At 44.0% G+C, this 25,769-nt stretch overlaps 1 protein-coding gene across 6 annotated transcripts in view; it reads right to left on the reverse strand.

Annotated features, from left to right (window-relative positions):
- Nucleotides 1–25,769, reverse strand: part of PRDM16 (PR/SET domain 16) — a 291,081-nt gene that overhangs the window by 157,638 nt on the left and 107,674 nt on the right. For all 6 annotated transcript variants that reach the window (XM_069874602.1, XM_069874600.1, XM_069874604.1 and 3 more), the window contains one exon: nt 13,529–13,878. In XM_069874602.1, coding sequence (XP_069730703.1) covers nt 13,529–13,855 — 327 coding nt within the window. In that variant the 5' untranslated portion in view covers nt 13,856–13,878. The remainder of the gene's footprint in view (nt 1–13,528; nt 13,879–25,769) is intronic.

Below are 25,769 nucleotides of genomic sequence, written 5' to 3' on the forward strand. Positions count from 1 at the left end.
ACCTTTATGTGGAGACACCAGAATAAATTCCCCCGTGGAAGCTCACGCTACAGTCCGAGTAATAGAAGGAAAATTGTTTTGCATTCAAAACGATCTGGGGTTTGTTGAGATTTCATTTCTCCGACTTTTACAGTCACTTGTTGTTCCATTTAATACGAAAGAAAACTTTCCTGACTGTTTAAATTACGCCATTCAGGATATTAAGGAAAACACACATACCCCAAAGTAAAGGTAAAATTATGCTGCAATCATCAAATCAGCCTTTTCTTCTTTATCCCATCTGTGCATTCTCCATGTAAAGGCTCAAGGACTGGTTCAAGAGCTCCACGAGCAGCACAGTCCTACCTGCACGCCACTGAAATTGCTGGCATTTTAATCTCATCAAAGAATCTGAGTTTTTCTCCTTCTGTTTTGACTTTGCTGTCTCTCCATCTTGTCACATTCACTAGTTTTGAATAAGAGCAGAACTTGCATTTACAGAATTCGCAATCTGTGAGATTGTTTAAGCGATTTATCAAATACTTTGATTGAACACTTATTGCCATTCCAGTTCTGAATCTCATTCAGATTGACTGAGCTTGACATAAGCCTCTGGAGTGAACACAGGAACGAGTCCAGGCTGTGTCAGGCATGGCATGGGGGGGAAGTTCTACCTCCAGCCACAGCACTTCTGGCATCACACTCTGATAAAATCAGCCAAGTCAAGTATTCCTTTTTAAGCACTTTGTGTCTGATAGAGCTGGAATGCCAACAACCAGACAGGCTTTATCTGATGAGTGACCCAACACGATCTCCCCACAGGTAGGTTCACACACACATCGAGGGGCTGGAACTGCATGATCTTTAAGGTCCCTTCCAAGCCAAAACATTTCATTAATGTGTCACCCAGGTATCAACATGAAACATTGTGTTATCTGTCTGTGGAGCTGAAGGGTCCGTAACCCGGTGTTCTCAACACAACCACCAAGACCACATCGCTTCAGCAGAGGCTTCTACAGGCAACACGGATCAGAGCAACGCTGATCTCTGAGGGGCTCTGAAATATCTACCAAGCTGAAAATTGGTACATAATTTTCATCAAACAAATGAGGCATTTCTCTCACTGAGCAAACTGCAGACAAATGAGTTTGAAGATCTACATAGAAAACTAATGTCACAACCCCATCCCATTCGAAAGCACCGCACCACAGATCAGTATCATTGAAAGGTTTGTTTTTAACACAAAAAAGAAAAAAAAATCTGCGACCACAAACTTCCTTTAATTTTCCTTGTCATCATGTACGCCTTGTGCACTCTGCACCAATTTTTTGGTGGGTTGTTTGTATTTACCCCCACGCCAAAGCTACTGTTCAATACATGGATTAACTGAAGGCGTCAGAAGCAACTCACGTGATTGTGGACCTGATTCACACTCGTGGTCCACTGACGCAGGGGCAGCCCTGACCAGGAGAAGGTTATTTCAGCAGGCTGCTCTGAGATACCCTCAGTTAAGGAATGGGTTTTACCCATTTAATACGAAATAGGCAACATTTGTTGAGTGCCTACACTGTCCAAGAGCATTCGCTGTCTGCCGCACCACTTTTGGTAGTCCACCCGTTTAAAAACAAAACTTAGAAATTAATAAAATTACACAAATGCTATAATAAATCTCTCCAAAACCAAGTAGAGATGGGCTGAAGCCAGAGTGAATTTCAAGCACCCAGGAATCTGATATTCGGATGCAGAGTTTTCATCATTAATAACAAGAAAGCAGAGACAGAATAAAGGAAGAGCGTTTGTTTCAGTTTGTAAGAGTGAAATGACCTGCTTTTGCAGCATAAGGGCTGTGAGTCTGTCCTACTCAATGCGTTGTCTTTCAGGCTCATGGCATTTTCAATGCTTCCTCCAAACTCATGTGGGATAATGCACTTCCAAAAAGTAGGCTCTAGGTATGCACATTCTTAAAATCAACCACTCAACACTCATCCAAATAAAAGTGAGCTTTCCTACCCATTTTCCCCAAGAAAGGAAGCTCAGAGCCCTTTTATGCATTGTGAATGGCCCACCTAATTTAGACTGAATTATACCCTAACCTTCATTTCCCCTTTACGTCTTTGCTCCATTCAGCAGCTTCTGACTTCAGCTAATTCACTAACAATCCCAGCTGGTCCTTCCCAGCTCCCAGTTCTTTAGCACATTGTCCAAGGAAACTATGTGCTCCCATCTACACTGGTATTCCACTCTCCAATTAACCTACTGCTGAGAGGCTTTACCCCTTTCCACCATCCATTCCTCCACACACACATTTCTTTAACCTTTTTCTTCTTGAATTAAACTTTCAAAGATCTCTTCCAGGTGAGAAAGCGTTAAACGCGTTTGCTAAACGTGGTGCTGGTTACGCAGGGAGACATAACACACCACCAGGTGATAGGCACACAAAAATAATCTGCTTGATCTAGAATGTGTTTCAAAGCCAAGTATTCAGGCGAGAAGTTTAAGATACAAGTAAACAAATAACAAAAGAATTTCCCCCTTCGCTGTTTGACAGGCATATGCTTGTTCTTATTCCCGAAACCGTGCGCGGTACCGGAGGTCAGCCAGAGGTATGGCTGGTATTCGATCCCCAGCCCAGCAGCAGCTCTGCTTCAGACACGCAGATGGATTTTCTATTCTCATGGTTTATAAGCAACCAATCGCTTTTCTATCATCCAGTTCTAACTTCGATGACGTTAAAATGAATGCCTGTACCCATTTGACCACGTGTTCTCTACCCTGTGTTACTATGCCTGCAAGAGTCTTACACAGGCCCCTATTTCCTATCTATTTTACCAAGTTGTCTGATCAGGGATGCTGATGATCGCAGTTACTGGGTGCCTGATCTTCACTCATCTGCTTGCACAAATAGAATAAACTGGGCTAGAAACAGTTCTGCTATCTTAGGATAAAAGCCAAGATTTCAACATCTCGAAGCCCCTGCCCAATGTCCATACAACGACATACAGAGGATTCCCAGAGCAAACGTGAACAACTCGCCTGGGTCAGACTGGAGACCTCGGTTATGGTTCTGTCAGAGCCCACATTGATAAAAGTGTCCTCCTTTTCACTTAAACTGTTGTGGTTATTCCAAAACCTCCTGTCTAGTGCAGACGAAGATGATATTTTAAAAGACACAAACATCAGTGCATGGCTCCTGACAGCCGTTTAACATTGCACTCGCTGACACAACGCCAAGAGTCTTCTTTCCAGGTAAATGGCCCAGATCTCATTGTTGACAAGATTCCAGGTAAAACAAAGACAGTGAAAATGCAATTGGTGGCTGTTAAACACCTACCACCCCCAACTCCTTCTTTTTTATACGTTTGTTTAGACCCAAGTGAGCATAATAGCAGCACGGTGCACAGAAAGCGGCTTTCAGCATCAGGCAGTGAGAAAGTCAATACGGAGCAGCCTGTCCATTTGTTTTGATTTATCTCACTAACTTCAATTGACAGTTAATTCATCAGAGTAGGAAAATGCCAGTCTAGTGAAAACACAACTCATAAAGGAGAGAGAACGGAGTGGAAAACGTAGATTGTGGATAATACAGGTAATAAATTAAAGGATACAGTATCAGTATTTTATCATTCACATTCTGAATTTGCTCTATTCCTACTCCTGCCAATTACAGTTTATAGCAAGCAATAAATTTACACATGCATTTACTGATCTATGTCACGCGCACAAACTCTTTATAAAACCAAGCAACTCTGAAAAGCAGGAAAATACTCCCAGCTTACCAGCAACACCAACCAGACTGAATTTGCATAGGTTTAACTCTCAATAAATAGAATCTTTTTTAGAAATAACGTGTTGGGAGGCATGAGCTGCACACATCAATATCGGAAAGTAAATGCAGACTTACGGAGCACCTTATGGAATATCGTGTATCAGTTAAGTTTATATTCCTGGCAGCCTAAAGAGGACAGTCACAAAATAAGAAAATATAAAGGTTTCCTCTGCCCTTCCCTCTCTCTAACTTGCACCTTTTCCTCCTCTACTGAATGTTTGAGTTGCACTAGATTAGATCTTCTACCAAAGTGGTCTCTAAAGAATCTCCTAAACCATCCTGAATTCGCTCCGTGACTAGACAGATCCGACTTATTTCTGGAACAGCAATGTCCTATGCCATTAGGGGTGGAATTATCCAATTCCACTAAGCTAACAACAGCTGCTGACGTACAGACAAGATATTCACCCAAACCATAGCTGACAGCTCTCTCCTCCTTCAAGAGACAAATATTTATTCACCTCCTTACAGCAAGTCCTTTGCACTGTGGCTGTCGTCTGCTAAGAGTGGATCTGCTATTTCATATCAGGCTCTTGGGCACTTGTCAAGTTCACCTTAAAGAGATTTCGGCTCTCACAGCATTCAAATCATGCTCCCTGTAAAAGTTTTGCTGGTCTGCTGCACATAAAGTACTTTTAGGACATACATACGGAATCCAGTTGTTAATATTTCCCTTAAATCAATAAATAGGATTTAAATTTGCAAGAGCCCCTCGTTAACAGGTCTGAGAAAGCTGGAGCCCATCTCATGACGAGGCAAAGATCCACACAGCCCATACCCCCTCCTGGCATCTCCCAGGGACAGGCTGGCCTTCCAAAACACAGAGCCTGCGTCTAACGGCCAGCAGAGGTGGGGGGACTCGCTTACTGCTCAGCCCTACCCCTTTCTGACTTGGAGACAGGAGGTTTATCCAGTTCCCCACATCGCTTCTCTTCCCCAAACATTTGGCGTTGGTGATCTCCCCCTTCCACCCCGCCCCTTCCTTCACTCCAAGTTTAAGGCAGTTCACCACTTACGGTCATTTACAGCTTACATCCCAGTAAATCCAGAAGGTGTCTGATGAAAAAGAGGGACTAGCCAAGCATCTTAATCCCCCTGTTCATTCATGCTCTCTGTAATGTTCTTTCAGGCCTCTGCTGAGAGACTAGGCTGAAATGAAGGCTGATAAATTAGTCTGGAGGGAAACAAGGCAGATTCTGCTTGTAAAAGGTCATTCCAACTTTGTTCTGGGTGAGGGTTTATCTTGACTGCAGCTGCGACAGACAATGGCCGGGGCCTAAACGGCAGAAATCCTAGCTCTGCTCATGAAATTACTGTGCTGATAAGGTAGAATGGACTTCGGTGAGATCTAAATGGGAAAAGGGAGGTGGGGGACAAGGGTGAAATGTAGGTATTTCTGAACATGATTGAACAGGGATGACACAATAAGATGTACAATTAAAGCAACGGCTCGCCCGGGCATTATCCGAAAGGGAAGAAACATGCTGCTCGCTAATCAGATCAAACGGAAGAAAATACCCACTCCTGCGTGCTGAGCAAAGGGTCTCAAACCAAACACAGACGCAAGTGGGCTGCACGCGGCAGTTCGATACCGGCGAGCAGACGGGATGCATTAAACAGAAAGATGATTCCTAAAGATGAGGGCTTCTCAACTGCTGCATCGTTCTAGGGCATCACCCTCCTTCCAGGGCACGCTGGAGAGTTAATTCACCAGCAACACATTGCCAGGAGCAGCCAAAATCAGCCCCGCTGAAGAACACGCACAAGCAGGACACCTGGGTGAGGATACTCGCTAGTGAAAAGGACTTCAGTTTTTTTAGAGCACATTTTATGCATTTCTGGGGCTAAGAGAGTAAGGGATGGCAAGTTCTGACGAACTGCGCTCTAGTCCCGATGTGTACACAGACTGACTTGCCTTCCGAGAGAGATGCCTCTCCCTTATTTACACAACCCACTTGAACCTGCACGTCTCCGATCAGTGCAAACACATTAAATGGTCAGAGCACACCGTCACCAACCTGGAGCCTGAGGACGCTACCAGCTCCCACTGAAGCCTGGGTTGCTGACCATCCTATCATCTGTTTGCTTTCAGAGGGCAGAGAGAACCGGGAAATGAAAAAGAGATGCACAAACGAGTCAAGGTGGATATTTCACACCAACGCTTTGCAAAGCAGCGGGGCTGAGTCACGCCTTGAGAAGCCAAGTGCACGATTAGTAATACAATTTCCCCACGGAAAGACTGCTTCCACTCCAACTGTCCAACTCACCACCTTGCCTGCCACTGGCCCCCCTCCTGCAGACACGCTTCTTCCATTAACGTGACTCAAATTGAGCTTCACACATTCCTTGGATAAACAGGCCAAATTTCCCAAAGTTAGGACCTTTCAGGATCAGGACTGTCTCATTTTGTATGGGTCCCAGGACTTTGCTGGGATGAAATACACACAAAGAGGAAAGGATAAATAATTAAAGATGTTACCAAGTGAAAAACAAAGACCCATCAATGTCCCACTACTGCAGAAAGTGTGATAGACCCAGCTTTTCACTTTCCCCTCTAGATACAATGACCTAAGTCCCTTGCAGTTCTAGAGCGCAATAGGCAGCAACCAAAGTGCCAAAATGGGTGAAGTGCTAAATCCCACGAAGTAAGAGCTGCCACACTTGCAGTTTTCCAAATCTGCGGTGCTGCTCCATGTTTGCTGCAAGAGGAGGAGGAGGATGCCAAACTACGCAGAGAATATGATTTCCCCTTTCTCTGAAAGCAATTAATGTAACGTTTCACCCTGGAAAATTCACCGTTGTCACTTTCTACGGTTCAGATTGAGGTAAAGATATCTAATTCAAACCCTTCAGACTTCATGATTAACCAGGAACAAAAATGAGGTTCACGGAAGGGTTTGCTGATGTCACAGACCTTTGGAGTCTAAACTCAGCACTAAGTATTTAAGCCTTGACTCCAAGTTGAGTAACAACCTTGGGCTTGGAGCCCCTGATCCAGTGGGAGGTTCCCAGCCCATGGCAGGGCTGGAACTAGATGGGCTTTAAGGTCCCGTCCAACCCAAACCGTTCTGTCATTCTCTGATTCTGAAATTGCAGCTGAAAGAGCTCACAGCGCGATGCCTCCCTGACAGTCCTGTGTATATTTATGTTTAACTCTAACTTATTGATCATTTCCTTTACAAAAGCCTACTGTGTTCCCATGCTCCATCAGCCGAGCTTTTCTGGGAACAAACAAAATAGAGGTTGGACTTCTATGAAGGTTAACATTCCAGAGAAAGAAGCAGTTCCCTGTATTCTGCAAGGCTTTTGACAACGAAAAGAGCTATTTTTCAAATCCCGTGGTCACCACTGAGCTATTTGTGGGATTTTCTTTTCCTCCTTTTTTTTCTTTTCCTTTTTTTTTTTTTAAGCATGGATGATAAAATACTATTTCAGAAGCTGGTATTCATGGATGTCTCTCAAAGACGAAAAGAAAATATTTATTTTCTTTTTCTGCTTGTGAATCAGAACGTTCTATTTAAAGAAAGTGCCCTCTGCCGGATTGCTCATGAGTTATTACCCCTTATGGAAATAAAGGAGAAATATCAGGAGGTATTCTTAGTCATTCCCTTCCCCTGTCTCTTCTTTTTTTTTTCTTAATTCCTTATATACCCATGTTTTAGAGAAGTGCCTAAGATAGAGCAAGATATCTCGGCATTCTTGGGCCAAAAAAGAGACTTACTCTTTTAACCCTGACACTGAAGGATTTAGTGAAACATCAAAAAATGGTACAAATCTCAGTCCTTTCACTTGGATGTTATAAGGTGCATTTTTCATTTTTATCTGGGATTGAAATTAATAAATGAAGCCCCCTCAATAGATTTAGTTATGGGGTTTTGCTTTTGATAGAGTAAGCAGGTCCCCCGCATCCCTCCCTGCTTTGTACTTTTTGCCTCTTTATCTGAACCAGAAGGCAGCAGCACGTGCCTGCGGGCAGGTTTTAATGCTGGGCATGGGAAATGCTCTCACAATTGACAAGACCTGGGAGCTGACTCTTCCCCTACCTCACGATGGTCTCCTAACAGCAGAACGCAGGCCATATACTGCGGAGAAAACCAAAGTATTGATGTTCCCACCACAGCCATTCTCTGGAAAGGGGATGGTCTCCAGCACGTACAAAGCTGAGCAACTTTATTGGCCCAAAATCGCATGGTATTTAGAATATTTAGAGTTCAGTGAGTTCTTTTTCCCCCTTGAGATTTTTTTTTTCACCTAAGTGCCAGGTTTCAGTCTAAAACAAGAGTTTGTTTGCAGTTTTGTAATGCACATAGATGTACATTCTACTGCAGATGCCTCTTAGTGGCCAAGGGCTTATCTGGGAACTCCCAGCATGCTCCAATGTTCTCTTTACCTTACAAACTCATAGATAGTTCCTTTTCCAGAACTATTAAAGCCAAATAAAACTTGGAGAAATCACAAAGTAACCTCTCACGGGGAATGCGTAGGTAACGTTCCAGCCAGAGGATGGCCGAGCACACCAAGCTTCAGCACTTCCACGGCTGCTCCTTCCCTGCAAGAGCGTTAGATGTGGGTTTGCACAGTGCTTCATGAGATCTTTCTCCCGGAGTGACGGAGGCTGTCGCAGTCGCGTTATCCTCGAGCCAGAGGGAAAGGCAGAGACCGGAGACAATGAATGAATCAGAAAACACATGAAGGAAAACTACAAGGAGATGTCATCACATCCTTCCAGTCTGAGAGAATGTCAGTGAGAGATGAGTGCCAGCAGGGCTTGGGAGTTCTTTGCTTATTTGAAAGACTCCTACGTCATTTCGCATCTTTTGTTAAGAAACAGGACAGACCAGCTTTAAGGAACTGCATCAGCTTTAGAGTGAGATGAGGAAATCTGGGCTGCACGCTGTTTTAACTGGGAAGTAGAACAAAACCATCAGAGTTAGAAGAATTTTCAGTGCCTCACTCCTCTTCGAATGTTTTTAAGACCCAAGGAAATACAATATAATTCTCCTCTCAGCAAGAAAGGCCGAGCTGAAGTAAGTTTTCCTTGGCATTTATGAGTATTTCTAAAAAGACAAACAAAATAAAAAGAAAAAAAGACCCTCACACCAAAATTTAAATATTCTATTTAGTGGGAAGAGGGAGGGTGAACCGCTCTGAATCAGGGACACTATAAAGCCTGTTCAGAAAGCAGCAGAGTTTTCCACTGGCACGGATGTGATGCCAAGAATGCTCGCTGCATCCTTAGCTGCCGGCTCTTATTTTTTCCACTGTTATTTGTCTGTCACGGGACAGCCTCTATCTTCATCCTGAAGTATTAAAGGAAAGCACTTGTTTTTCATATGTAATGAAGCTACCTGCCTCTACGCTTTGGTATAAAGGAAGTCTCTTGTGTTTCAGCAACTCATCTCTATTTAAATATAAATAAAATCAAAGGAACTAATAACTATATTTTATTGGTGGAATTTGCCCTCTGAAGCAAACCAAGCCAAATGCACATCTAATTTCTTCCCAGTTCCCTAGAATCTAGTTGCTAAATTCCCCCCCAGGATGTGATTCCCATTCTTCTCTCAATTAGTAAAATAAACAGTGCTATGATAAATATCATCATTTACTCAATAAAGTGATCAAAATCCTTACGCAATGATTTTTTTTCTAGGTCCCAGAGGCAACAGAGGGAAACCACACTGATTTATTCAGGGTACGTGGAATGGTGTGTTCTGTGTCAGCAGGCAAGGAAGTAATAGGATCAGGAGAGCAGAGCAGAAAGGCAATCACGTCACACTAAATAATCACCAGGCTTTTAGTCTGGGTGGCGTCTTTTAAGGAAAATAAGGTAGATAAACACAATCAGTGCAGCAGTGTCAGGGAATGAGGCACTGAGGGAAAACATGGCACACCATCCTATCCAAGCCCTGGCTGAATCATCTCCGTGAGGGGCGGGGGCCGGAACAGCAACACATCTCATTTATTTTTGTGAAATGAGCATGAATCACTCGCTGCCATCCCGTGGTAAAAAAGCCCTTGAATATGGGGTGGGGTTTAATTTAAAGAATATTTTAAAAAAACATATTCCACAAAGCAAATGTTGGATGAAAAACATACAGAAACTAGGTAGTGAAGACCTGCTGCAGATAAAGTAGGGCATGGATCCACCCAGTCCTAACCCAGTCCCTCCTGGCTGGCTAAAAGGAAACACATCTATGAGAATAAAAAACTACATCTCTTTATTTCAAGTTATAGCAAGGACACAGCATTCAGCACAGGGAGGATATGGAGCTGTTGGAGCGAGGCCAGAGGAGGCCACAAAGATGATCCGAGGGCTGGAGCACCTCCCATTTGAGGGCAGGCTGGAAGAGTTGGGATTGTTCAGCCTGGAGAGGAGAAGGGTCCAGGAAGACCTTAGAGCAGCTTCCAGTATGGAAAGGAGCTCCAGGAAAGCTGGAGAGGGGCTCTTGATCAGGGAGTGCAGGGTCATGATGAGGAGAAACAGTTTTGAGCTGAAAGAGGGGAGATGGAGATGAGATCTTAGGGAAAAATGTTTTCCTGTGAGTGTGGGGAGGCCCTTGCGCACGTTGGCCAGAGCAGAAGTGGCTGCCCCATCCCTGGAGGGGTTCAAGGCCAGCTTGGATGGGGCTTGGAGCCCCTGATCCAGTGGGAGGTGTCCCTGGTTTTGTGTAAAAGGCATAAACTATTTAAATTAAGAAACAAGTGACTACTAAAAACAAACAAGAAAAAATTAGGTTTTCAGGATTTGCCACGAAAGTAGCATTTTTCAAGAGTATAAACGATAGGAAATGAACTGGGAAGCATGAATAGAGAAGGAGGTTAGGTGTAAAGAATAGATAACTTTGCTGAAGTGAAAATACTAATCTAACTAATAGAATCGGCATTTCAAGTAGAACAGCAATATCTCACTCAGCCAGCAATAGGTGAGAAGCATTACAACAGCCCTCACCCTTCAAGTCACTGCAGGTCAAAAGGAGAAGTTACGGAGGAATTATTGTCAAAAATAATATCAAACTGCATCAGGCTCCAAAACCTGGTCCATTAGATGCATCAGTTTTGTAAGAAACAACAAACAGAGGCTCTCGTCCAGCCAACAACTTGTTGGGGAGCAAAACACTCCTCCTCGTCTCCGTTTTTTTTCTTGCTGCCAATTGTCTGCTTCATTTTATTCACAGCAGATGAAAACCTGGCCCAAGTCACAATTTTCTAGCACAACTGTCATCACGTAAAGCTGCCTAGAGTATCTCTTTACGGCTTTTCCAGCCTTAGACCCAAAGGAAACAGCTCTGATACCAACAGAGTATTTATTACAAGATTCCCATTTAGCAACGTGAAGGTATTTGTGTGTGTTATTACCGAGCAAAATAAGTGACAAACCCCATATTTCAGAACTTTCTTCAAACATAATGGGAGTTGCAAAACTTCCCAAGGTATCTGACGTGCAAGAGAGATAGTGTCAAGGGTGGGTTGGAGACAGTGTTTGAGGACCTCTGATGGAGGACAAATAGTCCTTCCTTTCAGGTGTGAAACGTACCTGCCAAAGCAGAGAACAAAAGACGCCGCTGCAACATACGGAGGACCACAGAGAGAGAACATTTGTTCAATTACACTATGAAAATAAAGAGTATCGCAAAGTCAACGCAGACCAAGGTTAATAATCACAGCTTGTATCAGGCCTGGCACTCGGTGCAGAACGGACACAGGGAATGGTTCTTACAAAAGCGAACGTAAATACAAACTTTTATCAGAAATATCAAACACGAGGACAAAAGTTTTGCTAAGGTCATAGAAGAAAAGATCTGCATTACTCAGATTTGGTCTGACTTCCAGCAGCCAAGGAGGATGGCTCTGTGTTCCAGAAGAAACTTTGTCTTAAAAACCCACACACCCAACTGCCACCTATACGTACTGGTTTCAGAAAAAGATAATTCCCCTCTCCATAGGAGCCACTTCCACAATGCAGCCTACAAATAACCAATATTGCATATTCCTAGAGGAAATCTGTGCTCCATTTCAGAGAGACCTCAGTGTGACCAGGACACAAGGTATCTCAAGCTGCCTTGCACCTACAGCTTCCCTGGAACACGTGGACTTCCAGAATATTAAAAAGGATGGGGTTTCCCCCTAGAACCGTGTTTTGAAGCTAATACCATAAGGCTAATTGAATATTCTTTAATGCTATTCACAAGACAAGTAGCTATCTATTCACAAGACAAGTAGCTATCACAAAGACAAGCTGCTGAGGAACGCCTTGGCCAGGGGGAGAGGGAAGCAGAACTCGCAGCCGAATTTCCCTTCTTTCCCTGCATTAGGAGAGAGAGAAGAGGAAACTCTCGACTCATTCAGCCAGACTGATTTTTGGCTCTTCAGACACTTCCTACCGCAGAACAACAAAACATGACTGAGTTTTAGGTTTACAGTGAGTGGTTTTGTTTTTTCCTACACTGTGGACACATTAAAAAGTAAACAAAACCATCTGGACATACGAGTACTTCTTTGAGTTTCACAGAATCCAGTTTTTCAGACTTCACAATCAAGAGTGTAAATATAATCAGACACAATTTTAAATGTTAATGCTTAAGCTTGGCCTTTGTGACCTCATTTTCTAAGAAAACAGGGCTCCTGTGTCTGTGGCACTGGGTAACTCAGACCAGTTTCTCTCTTAGCTGCTTCCCACCACTGAACTCCAGTAGTTTTTTAAACCACAGCTTCACATCAGATAACGTCCGAAGGATAAAACAGGCCAATTTACTGCTTCACCCAGGACAAAAGGGAGGCAAAATTCAACTTCCACATATTTTGAGGGGCAAGGCTGGCCTAGCAAACACCACATGAGTCCCCGCCAGCCAAACCTCTCGGAACCAGCTGCCCCAGGGGAAGCTCTGCCTTGAAACCAAAAAGACAGCAGATCCGACGTGCAGCAGGGGTCCTGGAGTGTTGGGGGGACAAGGGACTGCAACAGAAGCAACAATATGCTAGATAATGGACACGAGATGCATTAGGATAGGGCTGTGGACATGGGGCATAAACCCTAGGCTACACTTCACTGTTCACAGAATCTACTAGAAGTTATGGCAATTCTTAGGGGGATGGATATTTTCCAATCAAGAACACAGGAGAAGAAAAGACTAAGATGATTCCTGGGGCAATCCCAGAAAAGCAAGGAGAAAGACATGAGTTCTGGGATAGGGGTGGTTTTTCTCTCAAAGACTGGGTTTTGTTTAGCTCTTAGGGAAAAATGACTTTCACATTTCTTTATCTTTGCTGCAGAACGAGAACTCGAGAACACCTGGGGTGTTAATGGGTACATGCTATTTCTCTATGACCAGTTAATAGCACCTGCACCGCTAACATGGACTGGGAGTCAAAGGTAACACACCCGACTACAAAACATGATGCGACTCATCAGATTTCTTCCATTGTGACAAGTTCTGAACACCATTTGAAAATGACAAGCACTTTAAGAAGTGACCCAACACAATTTAAAACCAACCTTCTAAAATGGTGCCAGAGCAGTGTTTGTAAACCCAACAAGCTCTCTTAAAAAGGATTTCTGCTGCTTTTTAAATACCGCACGTAATCGGGGATGCAAAATAATGCAGGGAAATACAGCATTAGCAAAGTCCCTCCTTCTGTCCCCAGGCCAGGCAGGACTCAATCTAGCTTCATCAACAGTTTGCACAGAAGACAAATGAATGTGGTTATCGCGTCCAGCACGCTTACCTCCCATCCAAAGTTTGTTTCCTTTAATGTGCTTCTTTGTACTGTCATATAGGGTCCAAATCTTTCCCCAACTTCAATCTTCTTTTTGGCCCAAATCCCTAGCCCTGCCCCTGGAATCGAAGATTCTCTGAGTTCAAAATCTGGTGGGATTGGAATGTCATCAGGAATGTAGACGGGAGCTTCATAAGGTGAGCCCTCCTTGGGAGTGAAGTCCTCACTGGTGGGAAAGGGTGATGGAGGTCCGACAGGAATGGGGGACATAATACTGTCCTCTGTTTCCTCCTCTGCGCTTTCGCCAGCAAGGAGATCAGGGTCGGTCTCGTACATATTATTTACAATCTCGCTGTCACCTAAAAGGGGAAACAGCAGAACAAAACACACTGAAATACTCACGTGAACATTAGTTAATCTCTTCTCGGGATAAAGTTTCACAAAGCCTAGTTCGCATGCTTTAAGGACAGAAGTAGTGGCAGGAAGAAAGCTAATCCTCGCCTCCCAGGTAGGACTGGGGTAAGAACGTTCCTACCGGCGGCACGATATTCAGCACTAGTGAAGGATGGGGTGGAAGCTCATTGTGGGTCTGCCTCGTTATACTGGATCAGGGTCAATGCAGCAGTTGTCTTTCAACAGCAGAAAGAGGGGAGAAAACACAGAAGAGGTGTTCAAAGCTCCTTGCAACTGTTTATGGTTTTAACTGGCTCAGTAAAGGAGATGAGAGAGAAATTAAGGTAAAATCCAGCTTAAGTCGGGCAAGAACTGTTTGCCCAGTATTTGGGTTTCTTAGGGTCAATGAGTTGTCCAACAGAAGCCGTGGCTGATGGGACCTTCCAGGCGCATCCCAGCAACACATCCTCAAAAAGCATCGCTCGTTTACAATGCTGCTTTAAAACTAATGTGCTCTACACACTTAAGCAGTGAGCGCTTTAAGGTAGACGCTCAACCACAGTGCAGGAATCATTTCACTGAATTCTGCGGGATGAAGGTCTGGTTTGCAATAGTGCTACAACTTCAAAGAGAAAGTGAGGAAAAGCTGTACACTTTCTGCTGTTCCAGCCAACATCTCCAAAACCAGACAGAAACAAATCAACCCAGGCAGTATTAGAACATTATTCTTTAAAGAGAAACCCAAGCACTTAAAAGCAGAGGCCTAAAATGCTTCTTTTCATACTATTGAAGATATATGAATTTCAGAGGCAAGTCACTATTGCTTTTTACCTTATTTAAAATAAGGATTTCTGTGCTCTTTTCCCAAAAGCATCACCAGAACTGCTGCTGCTTTTCCTATGCCTCAACTTCTTCAGTTGCAATAAGGGATAAGAAAAAAAAAAACCCAAACACATCAGAATATTTGAGTAGGATGTGCACAGAATAAAGGCAAAATTTTAAGTAGGAGTTAACGTAACCAGCCAGAGCTGATAACTGCATCCAGCTAGAAGCACCAGTTCAACTCTTCCACCCTTAACATCTTCACTAGAATTACAGCTCAGTGCCTACAAAACACTGGGAATCAAATTAGGCTGGAGGATAGGAAAGGAGCGACAACTGAAACCCAAAACCCGCATCACTGGTTTCTCTTATCCACTGCAGCATCTGCATTCGGACCATAAGACCCTGGGATTCCCTGAGCCAAGCTGCTCTGCTGCACTGGATCCAACAGGGAGACGCAGGGATGGATCATAAAGAAACCAATGGGGCTGCAACCAGATAGAGCACTGATAAATTTTAAGGACAGAAAAGCGGGTTTGTGCTAATTCCATATGACCTCCTGCATTACTCAGAGCACAGGACTCCTCTGAACTAATTCCATCTCCTAGATCAAAAGATGGCACACAGCTTTTGGGCTGAAAACCCCTAATTTAAGGTTTTCCAGTGATGGGCAACAAGCCTTGGTGCACTGCCCCACTCCTGCACAGGGAAAAGCGATCACTGTGCAGGGAAAAGGCTTTGTACGACCCCCACACAGAGCCCGCAGCAAGCACTAATGGGAATTATAAGCCCCTTTGTCTCCTCTCTCCCTGGCAAGCGTCTGCCTCCTTTTCACCTTCTGCATTCAACATCTCTCCCTTTTCAATTTTTGAGGATGTCACCTCTTAACCTCTTGAATGAGCTACATAGGATAGAATATCTCTCACTGAAACGTGGTTTCCAGTCCTCTAAAGGCTCCAACTGAGCCATCTGGGGGTTTTCAACAACTTTTTTGAACTACCTGTATCAGAACTGGCCAGAGGATTCCAGCATCGTCCAAGTGCGTGCTAAATCCAGACAGGAATTTTCCAGAGGAACTCCAGCGCAGACAACAGACTTAATCTTTGTGATGCATTTACCTCTGCAGATAGTCCTAAACAAGGCCGTTTTCACAATTTACAAAGCAGAGTATTCCATCAGGCACTATACTTAAGTGAACAGTTATCCAGGCACCTTAAGCCATTTAAACAATTACCTGGATCATGCTCCTATATTGCATATTTCCCTATATCTGAAAATAATTCCATATATATACACACACACACTCTTTATATACGCATGTATATTTAGTTCCAGCTTCCCAGTGCACAAAGACCATTAAAGGCACTTTCATCTATCTAACAAAGAGCATTTCCACTCTAATGATTGGAGATTAAGAAGAAAGTTTCAGACATCTTCCCTGAAAGCTACTCGGAAACAAAAAAGTATTGTAATTACCATGTATCTTCAAAGTTTTTGCCACATTAATTGGAGTGCTCGTTAGCATATTCGGGTCTCCTATTTGAATTGAATGCGATGAGCGGATATTCACATGCCTCACACCAAACCGATGTTGCTTCCAAATACAGGCGGGTTTAGCTAGCAAGAAAACCGTAGTTGTAGCCAAGAGTTTGGTAAAATATTAAAGTAATATCCCCAAATACCAGTCGATAAGAATATCCAGATTCATTGTGTACAGCAAAATTGGTTCACATGAAATTGCATTTACTGAAAGCTGGCTGCAGCCGTAGTTATTAATCATAAGTTAATATTAAATTAACAAAAATGCAAGTATTCCCATTAGTGACTGCATCAGCTTTGTTGCACACAATTTCAGTCACTAACTGAAACTCAGCTTGGATTATTATTTCCTTGCAATTCTGTAGCTCATGGAGAAAAAAGGGACATTTATTACTCCCAGCTTTCTCAACACTGAACAAAAGGTCTCGTGTGGCGCAGGGGGAGCATCTCCAAAAATGCAGACAGTGCTCACTTATCCACTCAAGTATTATTCTAACAGGGAAGCCTCAGAGCAGAACTTCTAAAGGAGGTGCACTGAAATCCCATTTGATAGAGGGAACGGTGCAAGTGACTGAGCTGGGTGGATAAACTGCCCTCAAAGGAGATGACAAGCACCAACCCAAAAATCAGCTGAGCTTCCCTGTCTGATTCTGGAAATTCTACCCGATTGGAACAAAATTGATACAGAGATAGCCTGGTTTATTAATTTAATGTTAACCTGATCTAGTGGGAGGTGTCCCTGCCCATGGCAGGGGCTTGGATCTGGATGGGTTTTGAGGTCCCTTCAAAACTATCCTGTGATTCTACAATTTTTTGACAATTCTCTATGTCCCCTGTCTCACCCTCTGGAGGTCTAAAGGCATCTCTGCTGACCACGTCCTACAAGGACACTCCTGTTACGATGCCCAGCATCAGAATGGACACGCAATAACCTTGAGATGCAAGTTAAGGACCGGTTCTGAACATGCTAAACTAAAAAAAGAAGGGAAAATAAACCCAGCAGGTTCCAGGGAGCCTGAAATACATTAGAGATCGGAAGCTTCAGAATGAAAACTATAGGCTCAGAGGGTAACAGTGTTGGGGGATTTTTCCAAGAGGAGTCAACCGCTAAGCCACAACATTCATATATAACAAAAATGAAGCTTTTTTTCATCCAAAAAGGAAAAGCCGGGGGGAGGGAAACAGATGAAGGGGAAAAGAAAAACACATTTGTCATACAATACAAGTAGCTGAAGTATTTTGGGAACAGATTTGCCATCTCTCAATTAAACATGAGGCAGCATGACTGTGCTTTCATTGCACAGTAGTTTCCACTATGATAACAAGTCCAACAACCGCCTCATTGTGGGCCGCGCCGGAGCGCGAGGGACTCCCACAGCGCATGTTAATGACTGACCTCTGATGTCATCGGGGGCAACAGCACCCAGCAAAACTCACAGTTTTCCCTGCTGCACGGAAGGCAGCTCTGCCTGCCAAGCAGAAACCGTCGGGGAAGAATAGCTCAAAAAGCAAGGCTGGGCTGAAGGGCCGCACAGAACACCTCTTCTCCCTGCTCAGAATGCACCTTCTGTGCGAGAGACATCTTCTCTGGGCTTTTTGTGCCTAATAAATATTTTCCTGAGTTCATGGCTAGGAAACCTGGTGGCAGATTTCACTAAAGAAGAGGAGTTTGATTCCCCTGCCAACATTTTTCTGCTCCAGCTTTTGAGAAACACAGAGACCTGCCTGCCACGGCTCACAAACGTTTCCTCTGCCCAGAAGCGCAGCCCTCCTTACCAAAACACGTTGCCAGAAACACGCTTTCATAAGGACGATGCACCCCGTAATCCTCAAAATACTTGTGGTCGCTGTAAATGTTTTCTCTCCTAGTATTAGCAAGTCAAATTATTTTCTACTCTATGATTAGCCTCTTTTGCACTTAAGAAACAGGAATTCCAACTGAGTTGAAAAGCAAAACTAGGTTTATTGGAGCACGACCCATGAACAGAAGCAAAGAATAAAGGTACCTCACTACTGAACACTGTTAATTTAGTTTCTTCTAGGGGACAATCAGGTCAGTTCTGATTAAATTTGAATTTACTCTGATGTTGAGCCCACATCTGATTGACCTCATATTTCAAGAGAGCTCATGCAGCACAGGCCATCTTTTGCTTCTGCCTTTTTAGTTCCTAAAGCTAGCTCTCAGGGACTGGCGAGTGGCACAAAATGACAATTTCAGCTCAGGACAGCTCTGATAGAACAGGTGACCTGTGGCATCTGTGTGAGCAGAGGCACTGAGGAGGCACAAGTATGAAAGGCAGGTTTGTCACCACAACCAAATACTCAGACCAATTGCTTTTACACAGTGTCTATGAACAGCCAGGGCTGTTAGAGAAGATCAGAGTGGCTCCTGTACCTCTTGCTCAGGAGCTGGAAGAGCACAGCTCCATGGCTGCCCTTCCCATCACCTGCGCAGAACCCCAGGCATTGCACCTCTAGAGTGAAGAGTCTGCTGTGAAAGAGCTTCCAGAGATCAAGGAGGCGTCACTACAACACACAGATGTGCTGGCAGATCTCCACAGGTCATGTATATTCCTGGGATTTTAAGCACATTCAGCAGCTGAGGTTTAGTTCTGACTAGAGCCGAAGCATCTGCAGACAAGTCCATCTACTCACACTGCTTCTTCAGCACTGATTAAGCTTCCTGAATTTCTGGTTATCGCATTGCTGACAGCCCTATAATCACTGAAGAACATTCTAGCTTACCCTCACTGCATATCGTACTGTTTATCAGCCTCAGTGCTCCTCTCAGTCTTATTCTGAATGCAACACAACATAAACAGAGAATATGTTGTTGGTTAGGAACAACCTCGTGCTCTACTGAGCCTCCTCGCCAACTCACTAGTGTCTCTGGGAGAGCCGTACGCAGGATGCGGTCGGTCCCCGACGACAGCCGTGCTGTCCTGTGCGCGCCCCGCTTCTCATGGCAAGGGTTTCAGTGCTCTGGAATGCCTGGTTATGTGAAAAGCAGCACAGAAATACAACTTGACCTTATTGCTATTGTCATGAAACTGAAATTAGTCCTTCAAAGCTCACTAGCAAAATTACTCGATAAAAAGCCCCATTGAAAGGTTGTTTCCACAGATAATCAGATATGGGCACGGGCTTAAAATCTGTGTGACACCAATGAGGTTCTGGCAACAATGAGAGTGATGCTTGAGTATTGGTGAGAGACCTCATGAATAATCTATTTAGCAGCTGTAATGAAAGAAAAAGAAAGTCTGATGTTAAAGGAAATGGGAGGAGAAGAAACAAAGCGCCAGAGTTCGAGTGGGTTCTGCGCAGGTTTTCTATTTGTTTTTTAATCCATTTATTAATATTATTATTTGATAATATAAAATTCTGCTGAGGAAATATCTACTTATCTGAACTAACTGAGCTTCTATGCTCATAGACATTGTAAGGAACATCTCTACCTCGTACGCTGATGGGACACACCACGAATGCGTTCCTACTGAGCAACCAACGTCTGACCCGTGAGCACAATCGCCTTGAATGCTCAAGGGAAACAGCTTGTTTTCGCTTGGGCATAAAAAACCAACAGGCTCAAGCTCACAATGCAGCCAGGTCAGAGCACACTCTAATCTAACTGGTCTGTATTAATATAGCACTCGTAAAAAGCAGGTATTTCTATTTTCTAAACAACAAGGAGAGGAATTGGAGGCACCCCCTGAACTCATCCTCTGCTGCAGAAGCCAACCTGGAATCTCAGGCCCAAGGAAAGAGTTTGAGCAAAAGAGTGGAAAATATTTATATGCACAGAGAATTGTGACCTCGAACCTCAGACAGAAAGAACACAGTGAGCGACAGACAGACTCCTTTTCCTTAGGGATTAACCGGTTGTTGAAAGGCTTTTTTACTTAATTACTCAAACTCTGCAACTCATCCCTAGCTGTAAGTTTAGAAGCTCTTACAGGCATTAAAACTGTGCTGTCTAGAACTGTTTGTTACTGAGCTGTTCTAATGCAAAAGGTATAATCAGAAAAATACCCACTAGGCCAGGGCTTCCCTTCCACTTCAGACTCCCGAGGCAGAGCAGTGCATGACCTCAGGCATCTTTTCCAGCCCAAAGAGGGACGTCACCACCACCTTTACAACTCCACAGGGTGCCTCGAGTTTCCTGCGCTGTACGGGTTTTCCTTTGGAAATATTCCCCAGGGAAGAAAACCAAGCCCTCAAACAAAAGAATCCCCAATATACTTACACTGGAAAGACGGCACTGAATATTTCACACCTCCAGAAAACGAGGTTGCCTACATTTTTAGCTGTGGGGTGATGGAGCTCTGTCTCTATTTGCTGTACACTCGGGATGTTTCATCAGCAAAAATAAAGTCATTTTTATGACTGACTTGTAGACCAGCAGAGCTGGAACGAATCATCAACATCGCAGCCCAATTCAGCCAGGAGAGCAAATACCTACGTTCAGCAAGTATGTGAGTAACCGCTGCCAACAACTGCCAGGGTTCATGACCTCTGGATATCGTGCTGTCCATCTATAACTCACTTTGGGTGCGTTACCTCAAGTACCCACCCTACACCCTGCCTCACTCCGCTCAGAATTCCACATGAACCTTGCTCCCTGCTCCCACTTCATCCCGAGCAGGGTGGAATGCTGACAGCCAGGCACAAACCAGACCTTCCAAGACACATCTATAAATCATAAAGGCCACTCCAAAGCACCAAGCAGCAGCCACCCAAAGAGGGACTTCAGAACAGCGAATGATCTCAGTGATCAGATTGCCACCTGATGGCCACAGCTGAAATACAATAGAAAATCAGAAACCCGGTCCCCATTTGGATTGCATCTGGCTGGCCCAGCTTACAAAGCCACAATTCCACAAATTCCAAGGCCTCGGCAGCAGCAGGAGCTGGCACCTGGTGGCACATGAGCCGACGTGTTCTGAGATTTCGACCGCAGCATTGTAATAAAGTCAAGGTGCCCAACACAGTTCTCAAAGAGACTCCATTATGTGGTTCATCTAGGGATGGTCTCCCAGTCACGTTACTGGTGAAGGCAACCAACTGCGGGCAAGGGAGTTCACCGAGCAAAGGCACGATTCCCTCAATCGGCCACAGAAAAGAACGGCTGGGTTAGTGACACTTCACAAAGTTTGTCTATTAAAGCCAAAGACCTAAAATTCAACACAAGATCATCTCTGGAAGCAAGTCTGAAAGATTTGAGTCTCCTTCTGCCAGAAAGGATGCAAATTCATGCCAGAACTGCAGCAACAGGAATTATTCCTCTTTCCATTAAGGATTGGGCTGAAGCATTAGATCCTTCACAGCCACACAGATACAGCTTTTCCTCCACCCCCAGACAATATAGTGATGGCTGTGAAGAAAGGACAATTACTTAAGATTCTTGAGCCTCAATTTCTTCCTTCCATTCCCTGCAAGAACCCCGCTCCCCCACTGGAGCTGTGCTGGTGGGTATCCACTGTGTTTCCCAGGGGAAGCTGTCAGGAAGCTCCACAAAAAGAACCAAAACAGAAACTGCCGAAGGGCAACCTCCTGTCCACACGTGGGGCCAGCGCTCCGCACGCTTGTCAGACCACAGGGCGAGGCTCTCCAAGGTTTTTCATAAAACCCTAACTGCTGCAGCAGGAAAAGTCAATTCTGTTTTCAATGGACATTTAGAAATGCCTTTTTTTCTCTTTCATTCATTCCTGAAAACCCTTCATCATCACAAGTTTTACAGTTGAAAAAAATACTGGGTGATAAATGTGTTGGGAGGGAAGTGGTCACAAATGGGAAGCGGTTTTGCCAACATGCCGCCGTGCTGAGGGAGCACCACACGATCTGTTTTGAGAAATCCTATTGCTAATACAATCCTCTATTTAATTTCTCAGTTTAATGGGGATTTCTGCTACAACCTTCTGTGATTTTACCTATTTTTTTCCCCTCTGATGCTGAACACACCTAGAAATATCAGCTTGACATCATATTTTTCTTCCCTTTGGGTATCTCTGAATTCCCCCTTCCCAAATTGCTACAAGTCGAAGGAACTAGGGACAGTCAGAATGGTTCTGGGTGCAGATCTGGTATTTCACATTCCCTGCTCAAGGCAGAACAGTCACAGTTGTGATCAGCTAAGTCACCAGTGACCGGCTGTGTCCCAGCTGAATCCCACTCAAGAGGTGCGAGTAGAAAACTCAGATTCAGACCCTGCTAACCTCAAATCATTTGAATTTGGCGTCAGCCCTGAGCTGATACCACAACGAACCCTTCTTACACAGCTGTAGAAGACATCCAAACTCCAGCTCTCTCAGCTGGTTGGTCTGTATTTTCCCTTAAAACACTGTAATTATATTTTACTTACACTCTATGAAGCCTAGAATTTCAGGACTGCTCAAGATGATGCTGATTGTGTAAACAGCATCCTGGAAACCAGATCAGGTAGCACAGACCCAGTGGTCCAAAACTCTGATTGCCCAGCTCACTGCAATACAGTAACATCCCTTCGTGGTGCTCTGCTCCAATAAACCCATGTGAATTACACATCCCAAAACACCCACAGCTGCGGAGCAAATCATGGAAATCTTTATTTATCCATGTCACTGAAATTCAATCCAAAGGGGAAGAACCAAACATTAGAGAGAGAGAAAGAGCAAACAGTGTGGGCTTCTCTCACGAGAGGGAACTCCCACAGGTCTGAGCGTCCCAGCCCGACACCCAAGTGACTCTGAGCTTGCAGTGGTGCTTAAGGACACCCAGAACTTCCCTGAACCTCTGTCCAATGCGGAGCTGCTGCAGAAGGCATTAAAAAGCAATTGAATCCAGGAGCACGCTATGAACTGCAGGGTTATTCAGCCCTGAAGACAGTGAGGGATGAGGGGGAGAACACGAGAGGACAAACGCAAAGCAAAAGGACTAGGATCAAAACTAACTTAACACCTTTTTCATGTTTACCTTGTATATTCATTTTTCAAGTTTCACATTTACAGTCTGTTTTGCCTTGGCTGTAATTGTGCCTCTCCAAGCAGGCTCAAGTCCTTTTCTTAAAGAGCAGCACAAACCCCTCTCTCCCACCAGCGGTGAGCTGGAAGAACAGGCAAGGACCGAGTGCAAAGCAGAAAGGGGATCAGTTGTGTTTTCAGATGCACATTCTAAAAACCAGTTGATTCAGAAGTTGCTGTAAAAACAGGTATATTAAGGGTTTAACGCAGCTTTGGTTTTAAGTAAAAAATCAAGTGTTTTCTTTTATTAAGGGACTTCTGCTGACAGAAATGAAGAACAAAGCTTGAAACAGTATTGCAATACGTTCCTTAATACTCATTTTCCTCTAGTAAAACCAGCAGGGAAAGTGTCCAAATTACTCTCCCCTAAATGCCCAGATTATATTTCCAGTAAAAGTCTTGTTCAACCAGGCATCAAAAATATTTCCACGTAGGATCCTTTTAGAATCAAACTTAAGAGAATGTTGTTGTCCATAACTACACTCCACCTGATCTGTTTTATATTTGAATTTGAGATTTGTACAAATTGTGCTATATTAAGAAAAAAAATCAATGCAATGTATATTTGGATGCAGTAGATAAAGTAGGTTCTCTTGAAAAAAAAAAAATCTCCACTAACTTCTTATTAAAGCTACTGGAAAATACATCAGCCTTTGGGATTTGTGTCTCTAAACTATTTACAACGTAATAGCTCCGACGAAGCATCACAACAAATGTACAGTCAGAACAAATATTTGTGGAGCATCCATAGAAATAACACAACAGCAAGAGAATCGGGAAAGGAAGAGGTGGAAGAAAACACTGCACTTCAAAAAGAAAAACCATAATTGCTTTGCAGCAATTTGCTTATTTTTGCTACAAAACAACTCCCCTTAAAAAATCTCTGTCACTGCAGAAGTGGCCCCATTCGACAGAAAATTCTTTGCTAGAAATACAGTAAAGTGAAACTTTAAAATCGACCGCAAGATAAATTTCTGCACTCAGAGAAATGTTACCTATTTAGAATAGAAAACTAAATGCAGAGAGAGCAGCTCTCCAAAACCTAACAAACGATGCTGGATATTTCTCTCAGTCCTGGATGTCAAACCATAGAACAAGAATAAAGCGTTTGTAAGTCTCCAAAAGGAGACCTTGCAATTGGAATTCACATCTTTGCCAAGCAAAAGCTTTTCGGCTGTTGTCACCGTCTCATTGTCATTCCACTCACTGTGGGTTCCCCAGGGTCCAGAACAGGAGTCCTGGCATTATTAACATAGCAGATTAATAGCGCTGGGAAAAGACATTTTCACAAACATGCTAAATATTAATATTAATCGATAACAATTTATATTTCCTAACATGAGGCGGGCAAACATACCCCAGGCGTGGAGGAGAGGAGGGAGGGCAGAGCAGGGGAAGGGACAGTGTCCGCAGACTGCGGAATGAAAGGGAAAGAGGGAATCAATGCAGGACAGCGGGCTGCGCCGTGAGGTGGGTGTCAAAAGCAGGGCTCTGCTTTCACAGGCACAGAGGCACACAGTCTAATGTCACAATATAAGTTGGATTTACCAGCCCTGGCCAAAAAATTCCAAAGCTCGCCAGTTTTATAATGTGTAACAAACAGCAGAGCTCGGCAAAACCAGGGAAAAACAGTTTCATACCATTTTTACACCATCCTGAGTGAGGCTGAACTCTGCCAGCCACATTTCCCTCAACATTGAGAACACCATAAAGCTATTTCTTAAATTCAGATATGCATAAATTTACCAATTTTCTAGATTTTTATTTCAAGTTATTTTCCACCACCTCCCCTTTCTATTCTAAAGCCAAAACAAGCTGTAAAGCTTGTTGCATTTTTTCTCGTGGATCAGCCCACTTAAGTTTTTAAAATTTGGCCTCAGAAAGTATTTCTCATTCTCTCATATACTTTTTATTTACGAACAGCAGCGAGAAGACTGAACAGTCCCATCACTAAATGGGATTACCCACCCTACAACACCCGCACTGGTTAAACCGAATCAAACCATCTCAGCCCAGGACCTTTTACCAGCACATAAACCCTGCTGGGTCAGAGCCGAGTCCTCCTACAGCTACAAACGACCGATGGAGGGTTCAATCACAGAATTCAGGGATGCATTTTTGCAGCAGCTTCAAACATCTGTTTGACCCAAGAATGTTCTTTTCAACCCCAAACGTGAAGATGTGTGAAAACTCTTCTTTGTACAGAAGAGGCTGCCCGAGGTCCGCCCCGAACGGGAGACACAAGGGGTGGCCGTGACTCGCTCAGTTCACGATCACACCACAGTGTTCTTACAGCTTAGCTTGACAGACCCATTAACAGGATTCTGTAGCTGAGTCAATCAGATCCTCTTTGAGGTTAGAATGTGGGAGATGCAGGAGCACGAGGGAGATGGGGTGTTCGCTGTGCACACCCCCATCCAGACAGAGGATGCTACCCTGCTTCCCTCTGCTCCTTTCCAAAAGCACTCGGCTCGAGCTTTTATCTCAGGAGGTTTTATACA

The sequence above is a fragment of the Phaenicophaeus curvirostris genome, chromosome 22 (genome assembly GCF_032191515.1).
Source record: "Phaenicophaeus curvirostris isolate KB17595 chromosome 22, BPBGC_Pcur_1.0, whole genome shotgun sequence".
Lineage (NCBI taxonomy): Eukaryota > Metazoa > Chordata > Aves > Cuculiformes > Cuculidae > Phaenicophaeus > Phaenicophaeus curvirostris.